General features: G+C 40.8%; 1 protein-coding gene and 1 long non-coding RNA gene across 3 annotated transcripts in view; one reads left to right on the top strand and one right to left on the bottom strand.

The window, feature by feature from the left end:
* galnt8a.1 (polypeptide N-acetylgalactosaminyltransferase 8a, tandem duplicate 1) overlaps positions 1–18,068 on the top strand; it is a 29,108-nt gene extending 11,040 nt beyond the window's left edge. The window contains exons 1-10 of one of the 2 annotated variants that reach the window (XM_044036162.1): positions 13,458–13,822; positions 13,894–14,060; positions 14,486–14,672; positions 15,011–15,208; positions 15,360–15,474; positions 15,660–15,845; positions 16,544–16,681; positions 16,776–16,868; positions 16,975–17,145; positions 17,352–18,068. In XM_044036162.1, coding sequence (XP_043892097.1) covers positions 13,506–13,822; positions 13,894–14,060; positions 14,486–14,672; positions 15,011–15,208; positions 15,360–15,474; positions 15,660–15,845; positions 16,544–16,681; positions 16,776–16,868; positions 16,975–17,145; positions 17,352–17,471 — 1,692 coding nt within the window. In that variant the 5' untranslated portion in view covers positions 13,458–13,505 and the 3' untranslated portion in view covers positions 17,472–18,068. Of the gene's footprint in view, positions 1–13,457; positions 13,823–13,893; positions 14,061–14,485; positions 14,673–15,010; positions 15,209–15,359; positions 15,475–15,659; positions 15,846–16,543; positions 16,869–16,974; positions 17,146–17,351 lie in introns of those variants that run through there. The other variant, XM_044036165.1, reaches the window with a different exon arrangement.
* LOC122775927 lies at positions 8,087–16,158 on the bottom strand. Its single transcript, XR_006361146.1, has 2 exons — positions 15,648–16,158; positions 8,087–8,332 (listed from the first exon to the last, which is right to left on the bottom strand). It is a non-coding gene; the product is annotated as an uncharacterized LOC122775927 (long non-coding RNA).
* Positions 18,069–18,990: the final 922 nt, after the last annotated feature.

Consider the following 18,990-nt stretch of genomic DNA (forward strand, 5'->3'; position numbering starts at 1 on the left):
TAGCATCATAAAGACTTAGGCCGTTTCTCAATATCCATACTTGTGTGTACTTGTGTGTACTTGTGCGTACTTGCGTACTCCCGTACTTGTGAAAACGTCATCAGCCTCAGTCCCAGTTCTGTTACAATTCTCAAGTAAGCGAACAGCGAGGACGGTTCTCAAACCCGGAAGTGTTCTCGATCCGCCCATTTTTACCAAGTATGCATCGGAGGTGACTTAAGCGTACTTGGGATGGCCATGTATCCCAGAATACATTTCGGCGGAGCATAGCAGCAGATAATAGAAATGTAAATCTGAAATAAATATTTTTCTCTGTCCCGGAACAAAGTTTTAACATCATTTGAGGCGAGAAATTATTCATTTAGAATTCAAACATGTGGTTTGTGTATGAAGATATGATGTATTTATAGTTTGGCAGCGATGTTTGTTGGAGGTGATCAGCTCCACCTCTGCGGACGCTCGGCGCTCACTATGCCCGGCACAGAGCAGCGCTACCTCGGGCTGTCCTGATGAAATTATCCGCTGGCTCAGACATCGCTGTCATTAGATGCTCGGGGTGATCCATAGATTTGTTGTTGACGTGTTATTTTGTTTTTAATGGAAACATTTTGACCTGACAGTTTGAAAGTTTGTATATTTTTTTTTATTTTAACTTTGAATGTTAGATTTAGTCGGACGGTCATTGTATCTGTATTTAAATATAATATGTAACTATTAGATATGTAGAGTAGTATATATTTTTACACATCATATATATACATATACACTACTCTACAATGCTGTAATATATCTATTTTCCACATTGTATTATTTGTATTGTATATTTTAATAGAAATAAATTAATAAATGTAAAATGTAAAAATAATAACAACATATATATTCATTTATTAAAAGTATTTCATATGTTCATGTATCAACACCATAGGTGGCGGTAATGAGGCTGCAGCACTTGGCACCAGCCACCATTCAAACAGCAGAGAAGTACGCTGGGAGTATATAATTGCCAAGTACGGGAGTACACAAGTATGTGGTTGTTTCTCAATACTCAAGTATGCAAATACGTATGTATTGTTCTGCTGTTTGAATGGTGGCTGGCGTCAAGTGCTGCACCCACATTACCGCCATCTACGGTGTTGATAAATGAACATATGAAATACTTTTAATAAATGCATATGTTGTTGTATGTTGTATAGCCGGGCTCTCTTTCCCCCGGTCCGTCCCTTTACCTGGTCCCCCACCACAATAATGGGACGCAGAACCAACATTGCATTACACTAAGAAAACAAAAGACTAAAAGTGATAATAAAACATTATAGACTAAATAATATAATTAATAAAAATTAACAATACCACTTAAACACATAATAAAACAATAACTTGTAATATAATAAAAAATGGTGACAACATAAATTCCATACTTAAAATCATGAACATAATAAACTACACGGTTACATTAGTAACATCTGTTTCTCTTTTCTCTATGTCATACTGTATAGGCACATCTCAAAGTTTACATAACAGAATACAAAATGCAATCAAATTTATCAGGCTACACATTAACAGTCAGTACTGTAGGAATTTAGGTAGGAATCTTTGATTGGACAAGAGTTTCTGCAAACACAAGCTGCCCTTTGAATAAGCCGACATTTGCCTGCTCAATGTTGTTGACTGAGAGCAGTACATCATTTGATATGGGCGAGGAGGAGAAAGTACTTATAGATGCAGCAAAGATGAAGAAGGGTGTTTCTGCTTATAGGCAATCCATAGGTCGGGTTGGCAAATGTCCAGGTTTTTTTTGTCAAGCCTACATGGGAGCCTTTAGGTGATCAGCACCTCCTCCTCCTCCAGCACTAATCACAGACACCTGTGCATTTCAAACATGACAATGTTCATTGCTTTATTTGTTTATGCTTATCTTCCTGTTTTTATGAACTATGGCGTGTGCTGCTGCCCTTCTTCGCCAGGTTACCCTTGTGAAAGAGGTCTTGATATCAATGTGTCATTTATCTGTTTAAAATAAAGGTAGTGTTTGGCTACATGGGAGTTGCGGGTTCAGTAAAAAGGTCAGAGTAGTCACTACAAAGGTGATCAGCACCTCCTCCTCCTTCAGCATTATTCACAGACACCTGTGCCTCAAACTCAAACCTGACCATGTTCATTGCTCTAACTGCCAATGTAAAAAATTAAATCCCATTACAAAAATAAGAGTATTATTTGTTTTGTACTGTATGTGGATATAGTTCAAGCTATGGTATAAAACAACTGTCATCCCTCTTTTTATGACCTGCAACCTGCTTTTGCTGCTCCTGGATAACAAATACATAAGAATAGTTCAGATGTCTAAATTATGCATAAGGTACATTTTTTCTTTCTTTTTTTTAACATTGGGTAATTTGTATGAAGGGTGTTTCTGCTTATAGGCAAATCCATAGGTCGGGTTGGCAAATGTCCAGGTTTTTTTTGTCAAGCCTACATGGGAGCCTTTAGGTGATCAGTACCTCCTCCTCCTCCAGCACTAATCACAGACACCTGTGCCTCATCTCAAACCTGACCATGTTCATTGCTCTAACTGCCAGTGTAAAAAAAGTCTTGGCTCCTGGAAGCTCGCCGTGGTCTGAGGCTTGATTCTCAGTCAGTGTCAGGATGAGAGTCGTGTGGTTTCAGCGCTTAGTCTTCATGTTAGTGGGAATTGCACTTGTGCTTAATCTGGGCATATTTCTGAAACCTGGGACAAAAATCAAGCTCGAAACATCGCAACTGATCAAGAGATCTTCTGACATGGAGATGAGCATCAGCAAACTGCGTGAGTAGGAGAGACCGTTTACTTGTCTTTAATAAGTTACTTTTCCATTGCAGCCTATTCCAGTGATGGCAACATCAGGCCTCGGGCCCTGAATAAATCTTCTTTATTCAAGATATTCTTCTAAATATCTTGCCTTTGCCACGGGGACCAGCCGCCGATAGCTGTAGAGGATTTTTGCAATATTTGGAGCTACGCTCCAATGTCGCAAGTTCAAATCCCACCTCACCCAAATGTAACGTCCTGAATCAAGTACTTTTCTACAATTTGTGTTCAAGATTACATTTAGCATTAAAGTGAATCAGAGTGCTGCAAAAATTATGAGGAAACAATAAAACCTTAATGATGATACTGAGATAATAGACCTTCATTTACCGCTACTTGATTTATTGTTATTAAATATAATAATACTGACTTTACATGCTAGTTTTGGCAAAGATTGAACTGAATAACAATAATGAACCTTGAACCTTATAACAATAATGATTAATTTATTTCTGTAGAATATTTCATGAATAAAGTCACACAATGTTAAGTCGGTAATCAAGAAAAAAGCCTGTCCATCGCAGGGCCACACACAGATAGAGACAAACAACCATTCACTCTCACACTTAGAGTGTCCAATTTACCTATTCCCCACATTGCATGTTTTTGGACTGTGGGAGGAACCCGGAGAACCCGGAGAGAACCCACACACACACGGGGAGAACATGCAAACTCCATGCAGAAAGGCCCTTGTTCCAACCGGGGCTCGAACCCGGGTCTTCTCGCTGCAAGGCGAGAGTGCTAACCACTACACCACCGTGTAGCGCAGATACACACAAACGCAGCGTTAATTGGAGCTTCAACTCCCTCAGGCATTGGTTGGAATGCAGTTTTGCATTTTTGACAGAGAAGCTATCCACTGGCATATTAAGCCATAAAGACACAAACCTGAATTACGTGTCACAGTGGTTACACAACAAGGACGTTGTCGGCACTGTCATCTGTAAGGAAGTTGTCGGCACTGTCGTCTTCACGAGAGAGATTTTGATCTTTAAGTCTCCTTTATTTGCTCAGAGCATGTTATCCATTACATTTTGGCTCTGGAGGAGAAAAAATAGAGGAAGAAATTTCACAAACATAAAAATAATCAACTCAGGATTTGACCGAAAACTAAATCATCATCTTTCACAGAACATAAAACTCCCTTCTCCCCCCACACTTACAGAAAATCCACCAAATTATTTGTCAATCGATAGAAAGTAAAATCAGTTTGGCATCCACGTCCACACTGTTCTCCACTCTATTTTACATTACATTACATGTCATTTAGCAGACGCTTTTATCCAAAGCGACTCACAATGGAATCAAGTACAATTAGCCAGGGGTGGAATCGAACTTGCGACCATGATGTCTTTGGTACACAAGGTAGGGTCTTAACCACTGAGCCACTCCTGGTTATGTAGATAACCAGGGGAAACTGGCAGATTTGTGTGTGTGTGTGCCTCCAGTTCTGGGAGGTGGAGGCTGCATCTCCAAGATGGACACCAAGATACTTAAGTCCTCCCCTTCTCCACACTAAGCCCCCGGGTAAAACCAGCTTCTTCTCTAGCCCCTCCCCCACTGCCAAAGCTTCACTTTTCTCCCAGTTAATTCTTGAGGAGGAGAGTTTACCGAAGTCAGCGGCAGTTTGGGTGAGACCATCTATGTGATCCTGAGTCCTCACAGACAGAATGACGTCATCAGCGTATGCTGACAATTTAAAACAGCTCTCACAGCCAGGAAAGGACAGACCAGACCTCAGCTTCTGGAGAAAAGGCTCCAGGGTCAGAGAGTAGAGCATGCCCGACATTGAGCAGCCCTGTCTAACACCTCTCTGAACCTTGAAAGGAGCGCTTAATCTACCATTGACTTTCAGCACATTCTCAATGTCACTGTACAGGACCCTGATCTTAGCTATGAAACCTGAGCTTAAGCCAAAAGCCTGCAGCGTCTGCCACAGGTAATGGTGTTCAACTCTGTCAAAAGCTTTTTCTTGATCTAGCGAAATCAGACCAAACTCTGAGCCTAATGAACTAGAGAGGCCCAAAATGTCCCGTATCAGAGTAATGTTGTCAGAACCTGCCGGGCACACAGTAGGTCTGGTCCACATGAATGACCTGGTCCATCACCTTCCTGAGTCTCATGGCCAGCACCTTAGAGAGCAGTTTATAGTCAGTACACAGCAGAGACACAGGACGCCAGTTCTTAAGCTCTTGCAGGTCACCTTTCTTTGGGAGGAGGGTGAGGACAGCCCTCCTGCAGCTCAAGGGTCCATAAGGCTCTATAAAACTCCGCAGGGAGACCATCTATGCCGGGAGCCTTCCCACTCTGCAGAGTCTATAGAGCCTCCTGTAGCTCCTGGGCGGAGAGTTGTGCCTCGAGACTCTCTCTGTGGTCCTCGGTCACTTGCGGCAGCCCTTCGAGGAATAACAGCGCCACCTCTGGTTCCTCCCAAAGCCCTGCTGTGTAAAGTTCCTGATAAAAACCCACAGCACACTTCCGAATGTCTGCGTCCTCCTGCAGTAGTGATCCACTGTCAGACCTCAGCGAGTGCATTAGTCTCTTCTGTCCACTCTTCCGCTCCAACCCAAAGAAAAAATGAGAAGGAGCATCCATCTCCGCGACGTTCTGGAAGCGTGACCAAACCAGAGCACCATGGGCGTGAAAACCCAGCAGGTCGGACAGAGCTGAGCGTTTGACTTTGAGAACTTCAATATGTTCTCGATCTCTTGTGGAGTCTGCTCGGTTTTGCAGTTCCACCACTTCTCTCTCCAGATCTCTCATAGACCTGGTCATGTCTCTAGTGACACTGAGAGTGTACTGCAAGCAAAGCTGTTTGATCTGAACCTTTCCTACGTCCCACCACTGCTGCAGAGAACTGCACTCGGACTTAGTCCGTCTGAAATAAAACCAAAAATAGCTGAGTGACTCAAACTATTATCAGTCAACAGTGTGGTGTTAAAGTGCCAGCACGCACTTCTACATTTCACATTCTTTATAAAAACCACACACTGCCCCAGGGAGTGATCAGAGAATCCGACAGGGCTGATCGCACTGCTCTTAAAAACATTAAAATGATGCTCGTAACAATAAAACCTAAAGATAGTGTGTTGCCTCTAGAGTGAAGTCAGGTGTACTGACGCTGGCTCCTGCGGAAACATCTCCAAACATCACACAACTCAAAGGTTTCAATCATTTTGCTGATGGCGTTTTTTGAAGCAGTGTGAGGTTCCCCGTGGTTCCTGTCTAAGACAAGGTTCTCTGTGCAGTTAAAATCACCAGCTAAAAACAAAAACTCCTCACTGCAACACTTGTGAAGGGTTTGGTTCAGTGTGTCTATGAAAACCAGTCTCTCCAGAGCAATCACTGGAGCATATACATTTATAAAAACCAGTTTCATCCTCTCAAACTCAGCAGTCACTTTTAAAAGTCGGCCTGGAACGACCTCGTCTACGGTGAAGTTAAAAGGTGTGAATTCTCTGGAGAAGAGAATCCCGACCCCACCCACTGTTACTGTCCCTGTGACTTAAAACCAGCTCCCCATTCCACTCCCTTCTGCAATCACACTCAATGTCAGAGGTGCTGTGTGTCTCCTGAATAAAAGTGACATTCAGTTGTTTAGTTTGGATCAAGTTAAAAAGTGCAGCTCTCTTTGTGTCCTGACGAGCACCGTTAATGTTTAAAGAGCCCAGTTTGATTTCACACATGATTAAAAAAAAAGAGCTGCAAACAAACAAAAACACACTCACCAAACTAAAGAAAGAAAAAATAAATACACTCATCCATCGTTTTCCTTCTCTAGCTGGAGTCGAACTTTTGTTAAAATTTTCTTCAGCCGAAAGACCTCTGTTTCAATAAAAGCAGGATGACCGAGGTCTCCTTTGTTCTTCATCAGAGACCTCACTGACTGACTGAAGAGTAGTTATGTGTCGTTCGTGAACGATTCGTTCAAAATGAACTAATCTTTTATATGACTCGGGAGTAATGAGTCATCTCAGTGAGTGATTCGTTCATTTTCATGCAGTACATTCCTTCGCCACATGGCAGGCAGCTGCATAAGCTCAGCAGGACAGGAAATAGAAATGATTAGTTCCCACAGCCCAGGGGAGGTTACGACTGTAAAATGTCAAGTAGTACAGAGGCTGATACACACTACCATGTTGTTTTGCCCCAACATGAACACAAACTCACCTGAAGGGCTTCACATGCAATAAGTACTGTTTAGTCTTAGAATAGGTAATCCGCATCCGCGACTCTCCCTGTTCCTGTAGCTAACACCACAGGACATGGTATTACACTGGACCTGCAAGTTAGCCTGGGACACAGCTGATTGAAGCTGAGGGACCCTGAATGCTGAGGGAGGAATGCAAAGCCTTTGCTAAAAATGACACTGATGTGGGCTGCATACCCTCACTGCCCAAGCACATTAATTTGAGAGATCCGAAACCTGTTCAAAAGACTTACATTAGTGTGCCTAAACCCTTACACGAGGAAGGGAAGTAAAAGCTTATTTACAAGACCTAATAAATAGGGGCTGGATTACAAAATCAACGTCACCCTACTCGTCACCCATTGTGTGCGTTATAAAGAAATCTGGTAAGCTCCGACTCTGTGTAGATTACAGGGAGTTAATGCAGTCAAGATTGTTTCCCTTAGCAATTCTAAGAGCCAAAACACATTTATGTTCTCTCCTCTCAGTGCTTAGGTATAACCCTCTTACTAGGACCTTTACATTTTAAAACATTTGACCATTTTCAAAATACAAAGCACAGATAATGAAAACCATACATATTCTGTTTTTTTTGACAGATATTTCTTTTTTTCTTTGTGCACAATTTGGTTGTCCAAGAGTCAGAGTCTTAGGCGGCCTCATCTGTCTCCTTGGATGAGACTTCCCATTCTCCACCTCATGGACATCATCCTCTGAGTCCACTTTATCTACAACATACACATCCCCTGCAGCTGTGGGGGCTCTGTGCTCATATCCCTCCTGAGCACTTGGAAACATCTCTCACTACTCACTACAACAGCCTTTTCAGCTTTTGGGAGAAACTCAGCAACAGTGGGAAAAGCTTTGCACTTAAGGGTTTGGTAGCAGGCCAAATGAGTGTCATTGCAGACAAATTATCATCAAATTCCCCCTCATTGTCCATTCCTTGTGGTGTTGACTCACAGATGTGTTTCTAATTTTGTGACTGTCACTTTTGTTACGGCTGCATGGCTCAAGTAGACGCAACATAAAGGGGAGACCACACCGTAGTGTCAAAGTTTAAGTTCCATTTATTAGTAAGTTAGTGAGGTGGACAGGCGTCCCAAACATCTACGATCATACATCAGCTCCTTCTGTTGCCGTTACCGGCACATGCGCAACCCGAACGGAACAGTGAAGCCACGGTCAGAACAGTGGAGCAGGGCAGAGTCCAGCGCAGAGCAGAGATCAGAGATCAGAGAGCGCTCACGACCCATGACCCGTCTCCTTACAATTATTCTTCTGGCAGTCTGGGTGGCCTGCCGAACAGGAGAAAAAAAAATGGAGTGCAGCCTGTGGCCTTGTTCGATGTACAGTTATAAGCGTAAATGATCATGGGAAGATTATTTTTCCAGTCAAACTTTTGTTCTTCTGTGAGAGTTCTTAACATTGACAAAAACACCTGAGGATGATAAGCACTGGTATGAGACCCCCGGAGTGGTGCAGCAGCTTGTACTCAAATTCTCTCCCCAAGTCATGGTGCAATTTTTCTGGGAAGCCAAACTTGAGGAAGAAATCATTAAAGAGTTTAGTGGTACATTATCACAAGTATATACTCAACCACCTCTACACTCCTCCAAATATAGGAAGTCCACTGAGACTAGCTGGAATGGGTGATTGGTTCGCTGTTCTCTACTTGGGTGCTCGTGCCTGTCTCTTAGGTTTGCCTTTTTAAAGGCACTCACCAGGGGTGGAAAGTAACGAGTTACATTTACTCTTGTTACTGTAATTGAGTAGGTTTTTTGTGTCCTTGTACTTTTTTGAATAATTTTTAAAATCAGTAATTTTACTTTTACTTAAGTACATATTGTTGGAAGTAATTTACTTTGCTACATTTGAAATAGCTTCCGTTACAAATTAAAAAAAAAAAAAACGTGTCTGCGTGCCAGTAACTGTCCTTCTGATTGGCTCTGGACAACTGCAGCGTCAGAAGGTCAGAAACGTCTAGACGTTGGTGCCACAGAAGAGCTAGCTAAAAGATGATGGAGACGGATGGAGACCTTCTCCATCGACCCTTCGATGGAGAAGGTCGAATTTGGAACATAGAGACACGCACGGAGAAGGTGAGGCCAATCCCTGGCGATACTTAAAGGACTTCTTTGAGTTCAAGTCCGGGAATAACAACGATTTCATCATGCGATGTAAACTTTGTATGCTGAAAGAGACGCAGCTATCCACCTACAAAAACTCAAGCATGTACAGGTAAGATAACCTCACGTGAAGCTAAATAACGTTACATGCAATTAATCATGGATCCATGCAATTAATAACTTTACTCCATCATGGTATGCTAACATCAGTGTTAGCAGCCAGCTGTATACTGCTAGTTAACGTTAGCTAACTTGGTAGTAAGCTAGTAAGCTTCATTTTAAACAATCAAATTTGACTAATTCATTTATTTCACATGAAATTATGCTAATATTGCTATGATATGCGTTGAAAATTGCTTATTAGCGTATTATAAAACATTGAAAAATGCACCAAAAAGCTATTAAGTTTTGGCTAATAAAAATCTTCTAGTGTTCTAATATTGGGTCTTTTTAAAATTAAATTAAAGAGTATGGTCTTGACCTGCTCTGTGTAAAGTGCCTTGAGATGACTGTTATTGTGATTTGGCACTGTATAAATAAAGATTGATTGATTGATATATTGGTGAATGTTTTTCATTCAGTAATCTTATATGCAGGATAAAACCAGGTGATCTGGGACCACACTTAAAGTCTGCCAGTGACCCATTCATGATATAGTCTACTCTTTCTACATGACACTTTGAGAAATATGAATTAATCTATTAATATAAAAAATATTTTAACAGTATGTTTTATGAAAACATGGTATTGATTATATGATGATGTTTGTTTGTTTTTTGTTCACAGAGGAAACATCCATCAAAGATGAAAGTCTATACTGATCTCGTGGCAGCACGGAAGCGGACCCTGGAACCAGAAAAAACACCAAACAAGCAAGCAAAAATATCTGACTTGGTGGCAGTGGGTGGAACCTAACGTGTGCCGCAAACAAAAGTTGACAAGGTTCTGATTAACTTCATTTGTCAAGGCCTTCATCCATTTGCTGTGGTTGAACAACCTGCTTTTAAAGAACTTCAACACTGAATCCTCAATGCAAGATAATTTCCAGACCCACTCTCCGGGCCAGAATACAGGCAGCTTCCACTCAAATGAAGAAGGCTGTGGTGTCACACCTCAGTGGAGTCAGTTATGTCGCAACTACCACCTATTGTTGGACAGCACACCAGAGAAGTTTCATAGGGGTCACCTGTCATTGGATAGATGAGGAAACCTTTGAGACAAGATCTGCTGCACTTGCATGCCAGAGGTTGAGGGGGTCCCACACGTTTGATGTGCTAGCAGGTGCCCTTGATGACGTTCACTGTCAGTACGGGTTGAGGGGAACAGTTGTAAGAACCACAACAGACAGCGGGTCAAATTGTATCAAAGCATTCAGCATGTTTGGGGAGCAGAGCCTGTCCACGGAAGCCCAAAGTCACCCATCAAGACACATTCCACATCCTGGAAGAAAACAACGGTCTTGAATACCAACTGCCTCCTCATCAAAGGTGTGCGTGTCACCTGTTAAACTTAATCGTCACAACAGATGCTGCCAAGGCAGAAGAACAGAATGATACATACAAACGGCTATTACGTGCAGCCTTTGGGAAATGCCAAGGACTGTGGAACGAAACAGGTCAGTCACACATGGCTGCAGAAACTATGGAAGAAGAATGCAACCTCCAGTTCATACGGCCAAATCAAACACAGTGGAACTCCACATACATGGCTGTGGAGAGGATCACATAAATTATACACGAGAAGGAAAAGGGTGCCATCAGAAATGTCTGTGAGAAATTCAAGGTGGAAATGTGAGTACTCCTGAAATGGAATACATTATGTAATCACAAATATACAGTATATATATACAAATATACATAAATGAAAAATATCCAAATACAAAATTACCAAAACAATAAAAAGAATTAAGCAATACTCTCAGCGACAGCTACAAACTACATATAGTCAGTGTATCACCTACTGTAGATACTGGTCACCTCACACACAGTTTAGAGAAGAGGAATCTCCATTTCTTCAGCATAGAAGCAAAGCGGTGTACTGCTGTGCACAGGGCCAGCAGCAAAACATTTTTGCCACCTTTAAGAAGGCTTAGTCCAATATCATACATGCAACAAAATAATGAGCCTGTCTACATGAGTGTAGAAAATGTTTTGGTTTTTGTAGTGGCAACATTATGATGAATTAAGTTGCCACATAAATGAAAGCCTAAATGTCTGATATATTCTATGTGTTTTATGTGTATTTGTCACTTAACACAGGTTTGGACTATGTGAAGCATCACATTGAGCACATGACAGAGGATGAGATGGAGCATGTTGGCCACTCATCAGATGAGGAGGATTTCTTCTCATCGCTGAAGTCCAAAAAGTCAAAAGGCACAAGTGAGCTAGATGGGTTCCTTGCCTGTGTCTCAGACAAAATGGACCTACTGAACTCTTTTCCTCTCATCAAAAAGCTCTCTCTCAAACTCAACACTGGCCTCCTGCTTCTGCTGCTTGTGAGCGCCTCTTCAGCTATGCTGGACTGCTGTTCGCTGCAAACCGAGCTAGAATTAACTCTACTAACTTTGAAAACCAGCTCCTGCTCAAACTAAATAGCAAGTTCATTGAGTAATTAAAATGAGGAAATGAAGCAGAGCAGGAGGAGAAAGAAACGGAGTATTATTAAAAGTGCTTTGAGTGTTTCTGGAGTGTTTTCCAGATGTTTCCGTTGGTTATCAGTGAAAAGACACAGAGCCAACGACTTTCACTTCAACTGAGTTTTGTTAACATTTATTTTCATATGTGGGATAATCTTGTTCTGCTTTTATGTCTTGATGAGCTAAAGACAGTTTCCTATTGATTTTCTGTTCTTATACAGTGAGATGTGAATGAAAGCTCAGGCTTGAATCAAGTCATGATTATTTTGTAAAATTTGGATTTATTTGTGCAGTTCTTGATACATGTGTATCTCTGTACACCTGAACATGCGACAGGTGCGTCGGTGCAACTTGAAAACGATACTATTTCTGATTATTATTTCTGACTCACCTGATGGTGCCGAGTCCTGAAAACAAGCTCCTGTTCAAACTAAGTAGCAAGTTCATTGAATAATTAAAGAGGAACTGTAATCTGGATCTATCTGTGATGTGCTGTATGTGTTTGCTTTAATAAAAAAGTGAGTTTGAGCTTTGTGTATGTTTTCGCAACTCGTTGTGAATGAGTGAGTGTACACTTCTAGAAGCACAAGCTGACTTTTTGAGTCTTTCGGCACAGAGTTCTGTCAGCCATGGTCTCAAGCCTGCTGCATTCTCTGGCTAAGGATTTAAGGTGATTTTCATTCCAAGACACTGGTGTAGCTGAAGGCAGCTCTCCTGATTTTCCAGCCTTAGTTTTTGCTTTGTTTAAGAGCAGCTGAACCAGTAGAGGGCAAAGCTAACCGTTCATATAAAGGCTTCTCTATCTGACTTCTCCAACTGTGTTTCTTTAAGAGCTTGCCTGGATTACTCAAGAAGTACTTTAATAATAAAACCCAAAATATCCATCCATCCATCCATTTTCTACCACTGTATCCTCCACATGAGGACCACAGTGCCAATCTCAGCTGACATAGGGCAATAGGCAGGGTACACACTAGACAGGTTGCCAGTCCATCACAGGGCCCTAAACTATTCATAAAATAAGTACTTCATTAAGCCAGATTCACTGCCCACTTCCCTGACTGAAAATGATAACAAGCCCAGATAAAATGTTTCTTCCTAATCAACATGCAAACAATCCTTGTCTCTGTGTGTGTCTCAGTGTCTCTGCCCCTCACTGTGCCTGTACTGCTCAGGGTGGAGGCTGTGAAATGTGTTTTTAACTTCTGCCTTAATACTTACTACTTACTTACTTACTACTTAATAATTAAATTGCATCTTTTGCATATTTGGCTGACAGCTCATACACCACCCTTAAATTATATAATCCAGATTAATGTCACATTGTTCCAGCTGTGTGCTAGACAAATAAGTGCAGACACTTACATAAAATATGATGTACGTGATCACTGAAGTAGAACACAGTGTCCTACATTGATGTACAAATGTAGGACATGATTGAATATGAAGAACGGGTGGCAATAACAAGATATTATCATGTGCATGCAAAACATGAACAAAACAGATTTTGTTTTTGTATATTTAGAGGAAAAATGTATTTGATCATTAAGACTGTTTAAAATTGAACTTTGCAAAATGTTTTCATGTAAATATTTTCAAACATGTATTTATATATAAAAAACTAATTTGTTCTGTACCTGTCATTCTTGATTTCTCAAAAAAAAAGTCAGCATACTTCAAACTATTGAGAAGAAACAAGATGCCATGCAGAAAATGCTTGAAGATGATGGAAAAACACAAACAAGGAGTGCAGTGGACCAACAGCAGCCAGAGGTCCAGAAGCAGACTGAGCAGAATGAACCACCTAAAGCAAAGATCCAAGAGCACAAAGAGGTGGCCAAAGCAGAAACATTTAAGAAACTTTTCCCGGACTCTCCACTGTTCAGTGGACAGTGGGGACACAATCTGTCTGAGGCTGACCAAAAAGAGGCGCTGGCTCTGTTTAAAATGTATGGATACAACGCTTTTCTCAGCGATCGACTTCCTCTCGATAGACCTCTTCCAGAAACCAGGGAACCAGGGTATAACTGTCATGATTGTTACATTCTTATCAGTGTATGTATATATCATTTAACTGTCTGTCTCTCAACAGATGTTTGAAAAGGACTTATCCAAAAGACCTGCCAAGTCTCGCAGTGGTGTTAATCTATCTGGATGAAGCTCTGTCTGTCATCAAAAGGGCCCTTTGCAGCATCATCAACCGCACTCCTAAAAACATACTAAAGGAGATAATACTGGTGGATGACAACAGCTCCAATGGTTGGTTTTAAACCCATTTAGTAAAACCATAACTCAGTTTATATTCAGAAGCACTGGAAGACAGGATGGGCTTGACAAAATCTGTGTAATTGTGCACATGTCACTGGTTCCTCTGGTTTTTATTCCTGCACGTGTGATCAGGGATGCTGAGTTACATTCAGTGTAAATGCAACTTTGGGATGAACTGATTGGATTTTCATAGACAACGGTCAAGATCACTGAAACCTCAAATTAAAGTATTTTGCCTTGTGAGAGAAATACCTCCAAACACCTCCAGGGAATCCTTTCAAATTTGGTTCAAAAATTCACTTGGATTCAGGAATGAAGTTAATTGAAATTAAATGCAGTGTCAGAGAAATAATTTTTGAAGAATGTCTTCAAATGTGGTACTACATTGGATTCAACTGGTCTCCTTTTTCATTCAGAAAATCTGAAGGGCGAACTGGACATGTATGTGAAGTCCCTTGAGCAAGAGAACCCAACTCTTAATATCACGAGAGTGCGGCACAACAAACAGCGAGGGCTTTCATACACCAGAGTCTCTGGGTTGAGAGCTGCGACTGCTGATGTGGTGGCCATTCTCGATGCACACATTGAAGTCCATGAGATGTGGTAAGAATGTGGCTAACATACAGCAATTTCTGTTCACGCTCATCACCACTGACAAATACCATTTTGAATACAAACTTCATAACTGTGAGGAACAGTCTGAGGAAGATCCTGTAGTGCTTGAAATGTCACTGGCAGCAATAATAATAACAATACACTTTAAATGGGAGCTTTTAAGTTTGTGAATCATCTCTTTTTCAGCTGCCCAGTTTGGCCTGTGTATGATCTCGCCAGTGGCCACTGAGCTGCTCAGACAGTCACAGTTTGTCAATAATAACAAAACCTCATGTTTGTGGAGCTTTAATGACGGGAGTCTTGTCTCACCCCTTCCCCATATATAGGGCTGAACCCCTGCTGACACAAATCAAAGCTGACCGAACAGTGGTGGTGTCGCCAGTGTTTGACAAAGTCAACTTTGATGACCTCAGGGTTATTAAGTACCTTCCATCAGCACATGCCTTTGACTGGGCTTTGTGGTGCATGTATGAGAGCTTCACACCTGAATATTACAAGCTCAAAGACGGCTCACTACCTGGGAAGTAAGTTCAAAAAGGATCATTTTTTCAGTAATGTATCATGTCATGGTTCTTGTTTCATTTAGGATAAAATGACATTTTGATTACCCAACATTTCTACTATTAAATGATCTAGGTTTTTTTTTAATGATCCAATTTTCACCTTTCTCTATAGAAGTCCATCTGTCATGGGGATCCTAGCTGCTGACAGGATGTTTCTTGAGGAAATTGGTGCCCTGGATGAAGGCATGAAGGTCTATGGTGGAGAAAATGTTGAGCTGGGAATACGTGTGAGTAAATCTCCATACTCTCTGACAAAACAAAATGAGGGACAGTACTTTTCCTATAAGAAAAAGACTAGATTTTTGAATTGCTTATTCCTGTTTTCACTGGAGCTTTACTTAGGGAGTCATTTTTGGTGACTGATCACATTTTATTGAAGAATATGAAGTTAAAAACTTACTTTTTCATGAAGGTGTGGACATGCGGAGGCAGTGTTGAAGTAGTTCCATGCTCCAAGATCGCCCACATTGAGAGGAATCACAAGCCTTACCAGTTAGACCTAAGTTCTGTCATGAAGAGAAACGCCCTGAGGGTAGCAGAAATATGGATGGATGAATACAAACACAACATCAACCTGGCTTGGAACATGCCATTTGAGGTACAGCAAAATGTAGTCAGCAAGAACAAAAATAATAACTAATGTTTCTTAATTAATTGTGCAGGTCAACCAACTGTAATAACTTCAAATTATACATATTCCTTGTGATGCTACTAGCATAACATTCACATGAACATGAAACTCTATAAGGTGCTTACTGAGATTAAAACCAACTCAAAATATAATACACACATAATATAAAAGAAAACGTATACAGACCTTGTGCCTCGTCAGCCAGGTGCTAAAACAAAAAACCACAAACCACAAAAGTGCTTGAGACTCCGTTTGCAGCCTTAATTGAACAACGTTTCTCTTTTTTTCCTACTTCCGGTATTTGACCCTTTCAAAATAAAAGACTCGCTTTTGAACAAATGCAAACCTGGCACATCCAGGTAGGAATATGCCAGGTGCAGCATGTACAGAACCACATATTGTGACGGGCTGAGGATCTTGACCCCTTCTAGTTTGCCTACCAGGAACGTGCTGCACTGGCATATTCCTACCTGGATGTGCCTGGTTCATACGTGAGGATCATGTTATCCAACTTCTTGAGCACTTTCAACACCTTACAACCTCTACCAATCAGCGGTGGCAAGTGCACTGTTTTATGCGGTTAGCTGGGAAAGCAACATTTAGGTCATTTACATGTGCAGTTCTATTATTAGAGACAAATCATGCCATGTTCTTTGCCTCAATAGAATCATGGAATTGACATTGGGGATGTGTCCGAGAGGAAAAATCTCAGAGAAAGGTTGAAGTGTAAACCTTTCAAATGGTACCTGGAAAACGTATATCCCATGTTGGATCCCTGGGACAACATACTTGGCTATGGAGGAGTAAGTTTACTTTTATTAATAGAACAATAGACAGGAGTGTGAATCCATTATATACAGTTGCACTGGAAACACTGATTAAATCTCCCTCTGACAGATGAAGAACCTTGATGCTGGCATGTGCATGGACCAAGGCCCAGTGCCAGGTCACACACCAATTGCCTACAACTGCTACTACTATGGTCCACAAGTATGTGACGCAGCTAAGGCGTGTTCATAATCTGCCTTTGCATCATTGTTGTTGTTTTTTGGGTTTTTTAACTGCTCATTCTTGTTTCTAACCATTTTGTCTTCAGGTCACATATTACCGCAGGACTGGTGAGCTCTACATTGGTGGCATCAAAGCCCACAAGTACAATGACAACAGGTGTTTAACTGATCCTGGCAAAAATGAAACAAATCCTGGTCTTTACAACTGCAAAGAGGCCGTGCAGAAAGGAATGGGAATATACTGGGACTTTTCTCAGGTAAAGATATGTTATTAAAACGAGCATACAGTTGAGGAAAATGTTGTAAAGGAGTTTTAGAAATTGTCAACAGTCTCTCATGTCTCAACCCCTGAAGTCAATGAATTTAGGATGATTTATAGATTATGATGGTCACTGTTGTCATTATGTGCTTGTTAACTTTTAAGTAGTAATGTATTTAGTAGTCACACATATTCTTTTTCCAGGGCAAAGAACTGAGGAATAGAAGGACAGAAAGATGTCTGGAGATTAAAGGTGGCAAGCTTCTGATACAGGAATGCTCCGGCCAAAGATGGACAATCCAACACATAATCAAAGCTTTTTGAATAATAAAAAAGTAATTCTCTGCTGTTAGGTGATGGGCAAAAACTGAATGTTTGAAATGAAAATTATGGAAATTTAAATTGCCTCTTATTTTATGGGAAAAGTAATTAAAAACATATTTTCTGGCTTTGCCACTCCACAGGAAAATGCGTTACTAACCACATTGTTAATTTCATAAATGATTAAAAAAGATACGTTTCATATTGTGACAAATTCAGCCACATTTTCTGCTCTGAAATTCTGGGGGAGCCAAACACAAGGCACACATCCACGCTTTGATGTGGACCGGAGTCAGCGAATGTTTTGGTTCGTCAGTGTTTGTACAACATATTAATGTAAATGTTCTGGTTATCAAACCTCCACATTGATCAACATATAAAGAAGTTATGCTTTCCTGGTCTGATCGCCACTAAAGTGTGTATGCAAGTGTGTGTCTTGTTGGCGAAGCTCTAGGTGTTTTCTTCTGCAACCTTACAGCAGGAGTCTGCTCTTATGGGACAAAGGGGACTATGATTCTTCATGTTCTCCGTCACTGTTTTCTAATGTATGTGTTAAGAGGAGAATCTCTGCATTTGATTTACACACTTGTACTGACTCTGACTAAATGATGCTCAAAAATTGTATACATCAACATTGATGCTGCCAATCACTGGATTTTCGTGCCATTCTTGATTGCAAAACATTAAAGGCTAAATGGGGATGACGGCAACTTTATCTTCATTCTTTCAGGTTGTGAATACAGAATATGACTTAAATAAAGTAAAAATGTAATGTTTTACCAGCACACGTGATTAGAATAGCTGTACGGAGAGCAACATTCAGTGCTATATAACCTGCCCCAGTAGACTGCTACAACAGTGAAACAATCCAGAAGAGTTTATATCGAACTGACTTCACCTTGCAGACTTGTTTGGGCTGACGTTTGTAACAAACTGCAACACACTCTGTTACGATGATAAGAGCTGTCATTTTCTCTCCACTTAAGATCTCCAGATATACAGTACTCAGCAGAAGTCTTCGGGCACCAACGGCTTTGTACATTTTATGTCTGTCAAACTCTGTGATCACTGACATTTGGACAGGAATGATGTGACTGAAAGTTGGACTTACATATTGGCAAATTGTCAATGAGTTTAACACAAGTTTAATAAACCTGGTGTAACAGTAGGATAAACACATTAATAATAACATTAATCATGGTTTTACTTACAACTAGTTTAAAAAAACAAAATAAGAAAAACAGGGTCACGCTATTATGTTATTAAGTTAGTTTTTATTAATCCCCTTAGGGAAAGTATTCCTCTGCATTTTGACCCATCCTAGAATTAGGAGCAGTGGGCTGCCACACTGAGTGGCGCCCGGGGAACATTGGGGGTTGGGTACCTTCCAAAATTCAAGTGTAAGTCACAGAATCTGAAAAAAGTGTGGCGGTAAAACTGTGTACATTTGTATCACATTTTCTAGACTTGTTCCAATAAAGTAAATGAGAAAAAAATTATACTGTATTTTTACAGTATTGCT

This window comes from Solea senegalensis, linkage group LG10 (genome assembly GCF_019176455.1).
Source record: "Solea senegalensis isolate Sse05_10M linkage group LG10, IFAPA_SoseM_1, whole genome shotgun sequence".
NCBI classification, from domain to species: Eukaryota; Metazoa; Chordata; class Actinopteri; order Pleuronectiformes; family Soleidae; genus Solea; species Solea senegalensis.